At 36.4% G+C, this 14,144-nt stretch overlaps 1 protein-coding gene across 4 annotated transcripts in view; it reads left to right on the forward strand.

The window, feature by feature from the left end:
* Positions 1–11,788, forward strand: part of fam234a (family with sequence similarity 234 member A) — a 29,086-nt gene extending 17,298 nt beyond the window's left edge. For all 4 annotated transcript variants that reach the window (XM_052022227.1, XM_052022229.1, XM_052022226.1 and 1 more), the window contains 6 exons: positions 258–404; positions 2,809–2,890; positions 4,608–4,757; positions 5,939–6,050; positions 8,447–8,657; positions 10,825–11,788. In XM_052022227.1, coding sequence (XP_051878187.1) covers positions 258–404; positions 2,809–2,890; positions 4,608–4,757; positions 5,939–6,050; positions 8,447–8,655 — 700 coding nt within the window. In that variant the 3' untranslated portion in view covers positions 8,656–8,657; positions 10,825–11,788. The remainder of the gene's footprint in view (positions 1–257; positions 405–2,808; positions 2,891–4,607; positions 4,758–5,938; positions 6,051–8,446; positions 8,658–10,824) is intronic.
* The last annotated feature ends 2,356 nt before the right edge of the window (positions 11,789–14,144 follow it).

Raw genomic sequence — 14,144 nt, forward strand, 5'->3', positions numbered from 1 at the left:
TCAGATATTGAAACTGTAAATTAAATCAGCAGGTTGGTTATTTTTAAAACAAAACTTAGAATATTTTTAAGGAAAATACCTTTTGGTGTTTTTTTTTTAAAGACATAATGCCTTTTTATAAGACAGGACATTTAACAATTGTTGGTCAGCAGTATAATTAAATTTAACTAATAAAATCAATAGTAATTTGGAAGAATGTCTAAATTGTTAATTTTTTAACGTTTATTATTTCTTCCTTTCATCTTTCTCCCTTCCAGCTCTAAGACAACTAAATATCTTCAGCAGGTGCAGGTCCCAGGAAAGAAAGCTGGCAAACTGCTCATCAGCACAAATGATGCAGTTGAGCTTTTGGATGGACAGAGCTTGCAGACCTATTGGTACCATAATCTGTCTCAGATTCAAGGGTAAATTTTTATTTAATTTCCAACTAAAGCAGTAGATTTGGGGGGGAAATGCAGATATTAATGAGAATGTTAGAAGTTTAGGACCTTGCCATCTCAAATTCATTATTATTCTGTAAGTGGTCCCATGCACCAATGGAATGTGTAGATTTGCATTAACCAATTTGTACTTGTAGTGTTGTATAAAGCAGAGATGTAACATGTAATTGTCAGCTGTGAGTCAGTAAGTGGGTGTGTTAGAAAGTAATGTTTTATCCTGCTCCAGAGACTGGATGTTCACAGAAAGAGGACTCTCAGGATAAATAGTCAAGTGGGATTATGAAGTTATAACAATAACAAAGTCATGGCTTGGGGGATAAAATGGCAGGATTGGGGGTTTAGGTGCCAAATATTCCTAGAACATGGTTTATGGGGAAGATAGAGCAGGGGAAAGGGTGGGTGGCTTTCAGGGCAGTGTTGATTAAGAACAATACTGCAACTCTGGAGAGGGAGTTTGCCCAGGAGTGTGAAGCACAATCTAATTGGTCAGAGCTGAGAAACTGTAAAGATACCATTTCATCAATGGGTGTATCCTATATATTGCCAACCAGTAGGAAGGAAAAGGAGTAGTAAATTGGGAAGTTGCAGAAATGTCCAAAGTAAGAGATTATTGATGTTATGGGGGATTTAAATCGTTCATATCGACAGGGATAGTAATAAGAGGAGCAAAAAGGGGAGGAAATAATGGTATGTTCAGGAGGCTATCTAACCCAACAGGAAGGAAGGCTTGCTTCTGCATAATAATGTGGAACATGTATCTGTGGCGGTAGATTTAGGGAACAGCAATTGTTATATTGTAAGTTTAGAATAGTTGTGAAAAATTATATGGACCACTTTATGGTAAAAGTAGTTGGTCAATTGGAGAAGAGCCAATTGTAAGAATCAATCTGATTTGGGCAAATTGAAATCAAAGGGCAAAAAAACCTGCAGAGGTTGGAAATCTGACATAGAAATGAAATTGGTAGAAATAGCAGAGGTGTCAGGAAAGGCAATATCTGTGGAGAGAGAAACATAGTTTCAGGCTGATAATATTTCATCAGATCTAGACTGATTCAGTTGTTCATTGCTGAGTCCAGAAGGATATTTTGGTTAGGTGCATTACCATCTACTGGGCTTAACATTCAGTTTAGCATCTTCAAGTAACAATTTTAGATTTGCTGCCTCCTGCTTGCATCTCCTCCAGACTTGCCCTCTGTTATTCACTGGCCTTTACCATCAACCTCTTTCATCTGGCATCTCCACTGCTTTAGTAGTGCAATCTTTGCTGGTCTCTTCTATCATTCATCTTCCCTTCTGTTCTCTCACCTACTTCTTTCTCTGCAATTTAAAACTATTCTTATCTCTGACCTTTTCCTGTTCTGATCAAAGGTCGCAGACTGAAGCATTAACAGGCAACATGTAATCTGCTGAGTATATCCAACACTTTTTGTTTGAATTGGAGTTAAAGGTCGGCAGGCAAAACTAATTTAACAATGGGAGACCTTTGGGAAGGAGATGGTTCGGTTACAGTTTGGGTACATTCCCATGAGGAGGAAAGGAAAGGCAATTAGACCCAGAGCTCCTTACACAAAGGGAAAGTCAGAGTCAAATAAAGCAGGAAAAAAAATCAATTTATGATTAGACAGGTTAATAACAACAGAACAACTAGGCTTGCAGAGCTTTTTTATACAGGGCCTTGGTAAGACCAAACTTAGAGTATTGTGTGCAGTCTTGGTCTCCTTACCTAAGAAAGAATATAGTTGCCATAGAGGAGTGCAGTTAAGGTTCACCAGACTGATTCCTGGAATGACAAGACTGCTGTATGAGGAGGTATTAAGCTGATTAAGTTTGTATCCACTAAAGAATGGAAGAATGAGAGAGAATCTAATTCAAAATTTATAAAAGATGCTTCTTGGCTTTTTTTTTTATGAAGTGAGTCATTAGAATCTGGATTGCACTGATGGAGAAATAATGGCAATAGATTCAATCGTGGTATTCAAAAAGGAATTGGATAGGTACTTAAAAGGAAAATAAAATGTTTCAGGATTGTGGGGAGAGGGCAGGGAGTGAGATGAGCTGGATTGTTCTTATTTAGAGCCAGCACAGACTCTGGGACAAATAGCCTTATTTTATGCTGATTTTTTGGGATTCTTTGCCAACAAATGTAAGCATTTTCTAAAAGCTTGTTTTGTAGAAAAGTGATGGACAGCCTTTCAAGATGTGTTGAGGATATTGTAAAAATGCAGCTTCTATCATGTATTAATTCCTTATGCATTATTTTTAAGTTGAAGGAAATGATTATTTTTGCCAGGAAGAACTTTACACAGCATTTATTATAAACAGTATATGAGAAAAAACTTTTGAAATGATGCAAGATTTTTATTTCCAGGGTGCCGTTACCTGGTTATTTTAACATGGATGGTGTATTTGATTTTCTAATTGAAGATTTAATTGAAAAGGACAAAAAGAAGGTTTGATATAATGAATACTTTTATATAATGCCACTTGGAACATTTCTATGAATTGACAAAAGATAGGTTATAATGATTGTTAAAATATCATTATAATTGTTTAATCACTCTCTCTCCCATTCATAGGGCTTGTTTATTATTTAGTCAGGCTGTTATGTGATCTTCATACCCAAAATATAGGTACCCCTCCCAAAATCAGCATTTATTGCAAATCTATATAGTGCTGTTTGATGTGACTGAGTGGTAATAAATTAAGAGTCAACAATATTTGTATTGGGCTGAAGTCATATAAAAGCCAGACTCTGTAGAAACCACTGTTTTCCTCCCCTAAAGGATACTAGGGAACCTACTGGGTTTTTACAAAATTCAGCAAGCAAATATTCATTTTTACTTAACTTGGCTTCTATTTCCAATTTTTTTTCAATTAAATTCAATTTATCAAACTTTTTAATTGGTAGGAATAAAGTGTGGTTATTATTTTAACATATTAAGTTCTGGATAGAGCAACAACCAATCATATTCATTAAGCAGTATGGCCTGCATGCCATTTTAAATAATTAAAGTGTTTGCGATTGTATTAATTGTACTGAATTCTGAATTAAGTAGAATTACCTATACCTGGGTGCTCTAATAGATTGGATGTGAATCAGTTCCTGTAGCTTTCTAAATTATGATCTCCCTGATAAGTAGAGCCTAAGAGTTTTAACTGAAAATCAGAAAATGGCAGATGCTGGAAATCTAAACTAAAATAGAAAATTCTGGAAACGGGTCGGGTAGCTTCAGTGGAAAGAGAAAAAGAATATTTCAAGTCCGAAACCCTTGGTCAGAACTGGGAAAGAGAAAACAAGTTGGTTTTCAGTTGCAGAGAAGATGTGGGAGTGGGATGGGTAGAACAAAGAAAATATTAATGATAGGGTGAGACCAAATGAGTTAATGTGTCATTTAGAAGCAGATTATGTTTCTTTGCCTGTGTTATGTTTACACAGGTCAGGCTGTACAAATGGAGAGAGAAAAACTGAGCCAAAATCTTAGATGGATGTCTGGCAGAAGTTGCCAGCTCTGATGCAGACAGAAACAATGAGTTACATAAAATTGGTGAATTCATTATTGAGTCCAAAAGACTGTATTGTGCCTAGATGGAAGATGAGGTGTTGTTCTTCCAGTTTGCGATAGGCCTTTTAACAGTGCAGGAGACCATAGACAGTTAACTCAGAATGGGTTGCAAATTTAATGTGGCAGGCAACTGGACACTAAGGATCACACCCACAGACTAAATGCAGGTACTCTTCAAAGTGATTACCCAGTCTGTGTTTGGTTTCTCTATTGTAGAGGAGACACTGAATGCAGTACACTCGATTGGAAGAAATGCATGCCAATTGCTGCTTCTCTTTGGAAGACAATTTGGGTCCCTGGATACTTAAAGGGAAGTGGTGGAAAAAAACAGGAATTGTATCTCCTTCGGTTGCATGGGAAGTGCCATAAGAAGGGGAGTAGTTGGTGGGGGCAGAAGAGCTGATAAGAGTTGGAAAGAGTGATCCCTTCAAAATACTGAAAGGGAGGGCAATTTGTGTCTAACGGAAGAACATAAAGCAGCTACTCAGCTTTTGAAGTGGATTAAATGAATAATTGGTTCAATGTTAATTTAAAAAGTAGGGTTTAATTAAGACTTGATTTATATTTTTGCTGGGAAATACCTGAATATTGATTTGTTCTCTAGGTTACTATCGTGGATGGTAAAAGTGGCAAAATACTATGGGAGGAAGAATTAATATACAGGGAGAACTGTCCAAAACCGTCTTCCGTCAATACTATATCCCGGTCAATTTTTCTTTTCTGGGGTGAACTTCCAACACAAAGCAACGTTTCTGTAAGTCTTACAAGAAAAATAACTTACTACTCTGTAAAATTAATTATTAAAACAGATTATTTTTGCGTATTGCGTAAAAAAAACTACATTTAACTGCCCAGATTGTTTTATTTTTTTATTCAACCTTTTAAATAGATTTGCACTAGTAAAAGGTTGCAACTAGAATGCTCCACTATAATCTAATATTCTGATAGTGCAGAAATGCATATTTATACCTTTGGAAATGGATCTTATGCCATATGCATTTATCACTAATAATGTTTTACTTTCTTAGAAACATTACTTGATGACTATATTCAAAAATACCGTACTTTCTAATGGTAAAGAAGTGAAAGCAAAAACAATCTTCTTGGTTTACCCTTGAAAATATGTAATTTTAGACTGTGTTTGTTCCTCTGTTGATCCTCATTTAGTAGCTGTTCAAAATTAGGTATTTTGACTACTGATCCATGATCATTTTGCACAATGTAGGCAGTATTACGATTAGCCCTAAACTTCCATGACTGTGAAATTGCACCTTTTGATCCTAGCAAATGGGCAACAGAGATGTGCCACAGTGCCTCTGGTTAAAAGGCTGGTTTGATTTCCTTCCATTTATTACTGCCCATTGGAAATGCATTTGTAGGGTCATCAGATGAGAATAAGAATAGGATTAATCGTGATGCCTTTATCTATCTTGCACGCTGAATGAGTGATAGTATTGTTGGTTTAGATACAGCAAAAATATCAATTTGGTAAGGGTGAGAACCATAGATGTCAGTTAAATCAGACCCTTGGCCTCAATGTTCTAATGCATATGCATGATAGGGTATATGGAGGATTGATGGTTTCCCAGGGTGAATCATGTAAATGAGACCCCTACTCGTATACTTCCAAGTCTAATGCCAATGAATACTTTGTATGCAGCAGTCACTTTTCTACTCTGTATCCAGTATACTATTTTGAAGTACTTTGCCTCTTAAATATTTGACATTATTTTCATAAATTTTCTTATCTCTTTAAAAATTACCAATATTTCTGATATTTATAGAATCATAAAGTAAGAGAAATTTGATTCTTCAGTTTTGTCCTAGTGATTTTGTTTCTAAGGAGCCATCTTATCTAACCTTAGTTGCCATATACCTTTCTATTGTTCCTCTTCTAAAATAATTTGTGGATGATTTTGTTTTTAATTTTCTCAGTTGCTGGAAAGTTTCTCTGAGAAAAGTCATAACCTCTATATGGTTCATCCATCACACCCAAACGTTATTCTGGAGTTAAAAAATAGTACTGAAAATGTGGTTGCATCCACCAGTAAGTCTTCCTACCATTATAGTTGATAAAATTAGTTCCTTTTGCCAGTTACTGGTAGTTAATTTAAAAGACCACATTTTGTGTTGTGTGATAACTTGTAGAAAATGGATTGTTTGTGATCCTACAACCTTTGTAATCTGTATGTTAATATGATGTCTATCCTCAAATGTATTTTGATCTGACAGGCTGAATTTGTTAAGAATAAAACTAAATCTGGAATGGCTCCTGCAGATTGGAGGGCAGTTAATGTGACCTCACTTTTAAGAATGGAAGAGGGGAAAAAACAGGGAACTACTGATCTATTAGCCTGGCATTGGTAGTAGAGAAAATGCTGGAATCTGTTACTAAGGATTTGATTTCAAGACACTTAGAAAATAATCTGACTGAGCAGACTTAACATAGATTTATGAAACGAAAATCATGTTTGACTAACCTATTGGAGTCCATTGAGGATGTATCTAATAGAATAGATGAATGGGACCAGAGTCATAGGGTAATACAGCATAGAAATGGGCCCTTTGGCCCAACTAATCATGCTGACCAAGGGTCCCACCTAAGCTAGTCACATTTGCTTGCATTTGGCCCATATCCCTCTAAAATTTTCCTATCCATGTACTTATCCAAATGTCTTTTAGATGTCATTATTTTTTCTGCCTCAACTACCTTGTCTGACAGCTTATTCCATCCATGCACCACCGTCTTGAAGAAGTTGCCCCTCAGGTCCCTTTTTAAATCTTTCCCCTCTCTCACCTTAAACCTATGCCTTCTCTGTTATCATCTGGAGTTTCAGGAGGCTTTTGATAAGGTTGTTCTTGAGGCTAGAACATGTGGAATTGGGGGTAATACACTAGCATGGACGAAGTAAGAATAAATGGATCCTTGCTAAGTTAGCAGGCGGTGACTAGTGGGTACCATTGGGATTGGCATGTGGGTCCAACTATTTGCAATCTACATCAATGGTTTGGCTGATGGGACCAAATATAATATCTCAAAGTTTGCTGATGAGATGCAGCAAAGTGGGAACATGAGTAGTGCTAAGAATGCAAAGAGGCTTCAAAGGGATTAAGACAGGCTGAGTGAGTGGGCAACAGTATGGAAGACAGAGTCCAAAGTGGAAGAATGTGAGGTTATCTACTTCAGTTAAATAAACACAAAGCTGAGTATTTTCACTGGTGAGAAATAGGATAATGTTGATATTCAAAGGAACCTGGATATACTTTTACACAAGTCACTGAAAACTAACATGTAGGTGCAACAGGGAGATGGGAAGGCAAGTGGTATGTTGTCCTTCATTGCATGAGGATTTAAATACAAGAGTAAATATTTATCACAATTATACAAGACCTTGGTGAGACCACACCTGATGTACTTGTGCAGGTTTGGTCTCCTTGCCTAAAAAAAAGTATATACTTGCTATAGGTGTGTATTGAAGACTCGCTACACAGGTTTCTGGAATGAAAGGTCTGTCAAATGAAGAGAGATTGAGCAGACAAGACCTATGTTCTTTAGAGTTTAGAAAAATGAGAGGTAACCTCACTGAAAATTCTTGATGTAGTGGATGTGGGTTGGACGTTTCTCCTGGCTAAGGTGTCTAGAATTAGGGTTCACAGTCTTAGAACAAGGGATAGGCCATTGAGGACTGAGATATGAAGAAATTCCTTCACTCGGAGGGAAGTGTGTCTTTGAAATTCTCTAACCTGGAAGACTGGGAAGTTCTGTCATTTACAAAACAAGATTGATAGATTCTTGTATATCAAAGGAATCAAGGGAAATCGGGATAAGACAGGAAAATATTACTGAGGTGAATCTTGTTGAATGATTAAGGCTTGATGGGCAAATGGCCTCTTGCTCTTGTTCCTCTCCCTTGTATGAACCAAAAAGTCGAGGGCCCACTACAGTTAGTTAATTCGCTTAGTAAATTTAGCCAAAATAGCATCAGTCTTAATTGATTAAAAAGATTAAAACTACTAATGACAGTAGCACCTTGGACAAGAGAGAAGAAAATCTATTTCCTGTTCCCAATTGCATTCTATAGCATTCTCTGGGAAATCTGCACATAAATGCCCTCTTTTTTTTCCTTCAAAGATATTAATTTTGTCAAACTGTTCCTGCCAAATTGGTGGGGATAGAAAGGCCCTGATACCTTAAAGATTGTTATTAATGCTGGTCACATTGAAACATCCTGGTTTAGATTGAAAGAGTGTGAGGTCTGATGAACATCAACAGTCTAAAACAGGGGAAGAAGTGATGGAGAATTTTATTCACTTAACATACTTGTAATTATAATATAGCTGATGGTAATTTACTGTTTTTACCTGAATATTCTTGTGATGGTAAAAAAAATTATTAATGTTCTTAAGAAAACAAATTACCAATATCCCTCTGTTTTATTGCAGCTGCCTTATTTGAACAAAGCAGACATGCTGGGAGTGTACTGTTGTTGGGGCAACCTTTGGGGAGCAAACCAGGACTTTTGAAGATCATCAAACAAAAACTGAAAGACCTCATTTATTTGAGCAGGGTTAGACGTCTAAAGAAAGGACATGACGACTTTGGTGATGATGAACTTAGAGAATATTTCCACAGAATGAGATACAGCAGCTAATGGTAAATTGAAAAGTCAATGAAGATTTATTTACTGCAAGTTCTTTTTCCCTCTCTTCCTAACCAAAACCTTTGAAGTTTGACCTGATATTTGGTTCCTAAAATGTGAATTTCAAAATTGTTCCGATTGTAAAAGTTATAATAATTGTAATAATTGAGGTTCTTCTCCCTCACTCATGATACATAAGAGAATTAGTGCAGTGAGTTTTATTGCATAGTTGTTGCATATTGCATTAAGCAAACTTGCTATCATCTATTAATTAAATACAAAGATTTTAAAGTACATAATAAGGACTTGTTTTGATTTAGAGAACAAAACACTGCTAATATGCAGAAAAAAATAATGCCTCCAAATCAGAAGGCCTTTAACTCTCCTGGAGTTGTATGTAATTTTATCCAACAATAAATGCAAATAAAATAACATGCTGCTCTATCAGAGCAGTGTACACAATCCCAAGTAATTGTCTGGCAGCTCTGGAATCTTTTCAATATCTTAATATTTAAGTTATATTTTAAATAATTGCTCCTTGTGTGTGAATGCTAATAGAATTTGCATAACATGATCTCTGGGAATTAGGGGTCTCAAATATCACTACTTCTGATTTTTAGTTAAACCTCAACCTGAATACAGATTTCTTGTAGATACACAATTTTACCAAAAGAAATTATAATTTATGCACAGTTAAGTAAATCCTATACCTGAATGGAATATATGGTGGATAAATCAGGTTTTTAGGTGTTTTTTGTATACATTGGGATCTGCCAATGATAAGTCTGCACTTTTAATAAGGATTTTAAAATATATCTCAGTGTATTTCCAGGAGTACATTAGAGAAGAAACCCAGTGCATCAGCTCAAAATTGACACCCATCATACTAAAGGAAAGTAAAATTGTACATACTCATTCAAATCTGATGTCTTATTTACTAATAGAAAGTCATTATGGGGTTATGTCAAAATCCCGACAGCCAATACTTGAAACCAAAATTAATTTCAAAGAGGTTTCAAACAGTTCCTTAAGTTTTAAAATGAGAGGACTTCACGCATTTCTTCTTTTGAACATTTAGTTTGGACATTGGTACAATTTGTAAACATTGTGGCAATAACATGGATTCCACTACTGCCCTTTAGTTTACAATTAAAACCACACACAACTATTGTAGTTCAAATAAGCTCACTTTCCAGCCCTCACTCTCTGCCCCCCCTCTTTCATCATCTCACCCTCTCCTGACCACCCCCCTCCCCGCTTTCCACCCTAAGGGGTGGAAAGTAATGAATAGAAAGCAAGGGTAAAAAAGGACTGTAGAAAGTGGGGGGTAGAAAGCGAGTTATGAAATATGAGGGGTGGAAAGTGAGGAGTAGAACATAAGGGTTGGAAAATGAGGGGTAAAATATAAGGGACAGAAAGTTGGGTGTGGAAAGTGAGGGGTAGAAAAAGGGGTGGAAAGTGTGAGGAGTAAATAGAGTAGTAGAAAGTGAGAGGTAGAATGTGGGGGCTTGTAAATGAGTAAAATGCAAGGGGTCAAGAGTAAGGGGTGGAGTGTGAGGGGCAGTTAGTGCTTGGGGATAGGTAGGTGATGAAGAATAGTGGGGAATTGCGTTTTCCTTTGTATGACTCTGGGGGAATGTAAGATAAGGATGGACTTGGAACAATTATACTTCTTCCATGTATTGTTGCACTCCAATTTTGGACGACCTCAATAAAATAATTTAGGAAGACATAAAATGTGGTAATGTGTTATGTAATTTTGTACTCAAATCAAATATAGATGCATGGTCTACTGTAGGTGGTAATTGACCTTAATTTTTCAAACCAATAAATCTGATCATCCCAAATCTGAAAAAGGTGAAAGAAAATGCATGTTGATGGTTATGCTATGTATTTTCAGGATTTATTTTTATTTCTGTTTAGACATTCTGAGATTTATTTTATATTTTTTATTAAATTGCATGATTTTTAATATTTAAATGTTAAGGGTTCTTTATAAAGATATCACAGGGTCTGATTTTTAAATTTTCAAAATGAGGTTGCTATTAGGAGGTAGATGATGGATACTGTGTCCTTTGTCTGTATTAAATATTGTATATGATGTATTGTTTAAAATTATGCTAACTAAACAAAGTTGCATTTTTTAAAAATTACATTTAAACACCTACTTGTTCCTCCTAGATTTTTATTAATGAAGAAACCTGTCTGAACAATGAAGCTTCAATGCATCTTTGAAGAGAATTTTGGAGAAAAAAGTTTCCATTTTTAAACAGGTCAATTGATTTATAAAGGGAAAGAATGATTGAGAAATCAAGGAGCCCTAATTTGTGATTATATTGTGGCAATGTGCCATCTTTACCAATGAAATATTTCTGCAGCTGTTGCTGAAAATATGCCAAATTACCTTAAGTGATTGATTGACAGTATTGAGCATGTTTCAGATGAATATTTTAACATGTGGGAAAAGATCTCTAATACAATTTATCATTCTTTAATGGGCAAACTATTATTCAGCATACAAACTACAACAAGTTAAACTAATGGCTGAAATTGCAGAAACAATGCATAGTAATTTTTCTGCCTTGGTTGGCTGCAATATTTTTGTCAGAGTCATAAAGTTATAGTTTTTAAGGCTCATTCCAGAGCTATGAACAGATCATTCATGTTGGCATGTTCAATCAACTCTGGTGACTGTTGTGCCATTTTTTTGGATGAAATGTTGAATCTGCTTTCTTAGATGAATTAAAATATCCCATGGCATTACTGGAAAGCAGAGCAGTTCACTCCAATGTACTTGCCAATGTTTATTCTTCAACAAATAAAAGATAATTTGGATATTTTTAAGTTATTTATTTCATTGTTGTTTCTGAGAGCTTGCTGTATAAATTGGCTGCCTTATTTCCTGTATTACATCTGTGGGCACACTTCAGAAATACTTCATTGGTTATAAGCACTGTATAATTTCCTGAAATCATGAAAGATGCTGCTTAATTGTTTTTCTTCCTTGATGAGAAACAGGAATGTTGGTGAAAACAACAGAAAAAAGATTGTTTTAAGGTCACAAAGAAATGAATTGTTGCTGTCTGCATGAACTTTCTGCTTAAGGTTTTAAGTTAATAAATTCAATATTTTAATTAAGGTTTAATTGCCTCCAAAGAATAGTAGTTGATGACTTTATATATTTACAACATGGTTGATATATCTGTATGATTAATTTAGTGATGTGTATTCTCACCACTTACACTAAATTTCTGTCTAAAATTTTTATCTGTATTGGACAATAACAGAAATTGATTACACAACTGCCAAACTTTTGGGCATTCAAACATTGATTAAAAACTCTTGTTAAACATGCCAAAAGCAGATTGCCAATTAAATCCAGCCTGCCTGTGGTGCAGATGAAGTGTATTGATACAAAGATTGGAAAGTTAATTTTGGATGGAAACAAAAGTTGACATTACTAGAGTACTGGAATTTCAAAACTGTATTTCTTCATTGGTAACTTTACTGTATATATGCAGAGTACCAGTTACCTTGGGAATGTGACAATAATATTAGGTTGTGCTGTGTGTTTTTCTTTGTATGTATTCCAAAATGCTACACAGATTTTAAGTGAAAAGTTACTTTACCATGTGTACATTAATAGTTTAATGTATTTTGAAATTAACAGCTTATGGTTTGATTACCCTTTAGCATTTTCATGTAATGGCAGATTACACTCATTTTCAGATTTTACAATAGTGTTTTTGTATTGTATCAAAGATGGAAAGTACTGTAAGTGAGAGAAATGCGGTTAATAAAGATTTAGATGATGTGGTAAACTGAATCAGCAAATTTGCGGATAACACCAAGATTGGGGGTGTACTGGACAGCGAGGAAGGCTATCAAAGCTTGCAGCATGATATTGAGCAGCTAGGAAAAGTGGCTGAAAAATGGCAGCTGGAATTTAATGCAGATAAGTGTGAGGTGTTGCACTTTAGGAGGACAAACCAGGGTAAGACTTGCACAGTGAATGGTAGAGCTCTGAGGTGTGTGGTAGAACAAAGGGACCTGGGAACACAGATCCATAATTCCTTGAAAGTGGCATCACAGGTAGATAGGGTTGTAAAGAGAGCTTTTGGCACATTGGCCTTCCTAAATCAGGGCATCGAGTACAAGAGTTGGGATGTTATGTTGAAGTTGTACAAGACATTGGTGAGGCTGAATTTGGAGTATTTTGTGCAGTTCTGGTCACCTACCTACAGGAAAGATATCAATAAGCTTAAAAGAGGGCAGAGAAAATTTACAAGGATGTTGCCAGGACTTCAGGACCTGAGTTATAGGGAAAGGTTGAACAAGTAGGGACTTTATTCCCTGCAGCGCAGGAGAATGAGGGGAGATCTCAGAGGTGTAGTTAATGACTCGTAACCCTGCATCAGGCGAATGGAATTATGGGGTGAATACTTCAGGCTTTTTCCCCTCAGGTTGGGTGAGACTAGAACTAGAGGTCATAGGTTTAGGGTGAAAGGTTAAATAATTAAGGGGAATCTGAGGGGAAATTTCTTCACTCAGAGGGTGGTGCAAGTGTGGAATGAGCTGTCAGCGGAAGTGGTAGATGCGGGTTCAATTTAAGAGAAGTTGGATAGATACATGGATGGGAGGAGTTTGGAGGGATATGGTCAGGGTGCAGGTAGATGGTACTAGGCAGAAGATCAGGTCGGCATGGGCCAGAGGGCATGTTTCTATGCTGTAGTACTCTGACTATAATACATTCCTCAGTTTTACTCAGTTGAACAATTTATTCTCTTGTAACCATAAATTGATTAAATGTGTTTTTTTTAATGTGTTGTGATCTTGTGGATTTGTGTTTATGAATCACAGCCAATGAGCAAGTGTGTCTCCATTACAGGTAGAACCTGTAAAATGAAAGTATATAGGAAAGAAGTGAACCTCCGGAACTCTGCCCCAGAAAGTTTTGGATACCAGCTCATAAGAAGTATTAAAATTGGAGGAAATATATTTTTGAAAGATCAGGACATTGAGGGTTATGTGGATCTGACACAGAGGCCTGGGGTAGATCAGCAATGGTTAATGATGGGGCAGGCTTGAGGAGTTAAGTGGTCTAATTCTGCCTCTATTGTGTGTGAACCAGTGAGACAAGGAAGAAACAGACCCTTTGGAATGTTCGGAAGAAAAGGGGAAGATGTATTTTGTTATAGTATCTCATTGAACGTGGTAGAAATTACAGATGGTGCATTGAATGTGGAGGCGGGTGGGGTAGATAGGGCTACCCTATCCTTGCTTTGGGTAGGAGATGGAGTAAGAATAAAGTGTGGGAAAAGGAACACAAACGGTTGAGAGGAGATACGAGACTGCAGATGCTAGAATCTGGAGCAACAGTCTGCTGCAGGAACTTAGCGGATCGAGCAGCATCTGAAGGAGGGAGGGGGGGAGGAACTGTCTGTTTCAGGTCGAAACCCTGCATCAGGGCTCGGTTGAAAGTCCTGTCAACTGCAGTGCGG

The sequence above is a fragment of the Pristis pectinata genome, chromosome 8 (assembly GCF_009764475.1).
Source record: "Pristis pectinata isolate sPriPec2 chromosome 8, sPriPec2.1.pri, whole genome shotgun sequence".
Classification (NCBI taxonomy): Eukaryota; Metazoa; Chordata; class Chondrichthyes; order Rhinopristiformes; family Pristidae; genus Pristis; species Pristis pectinata.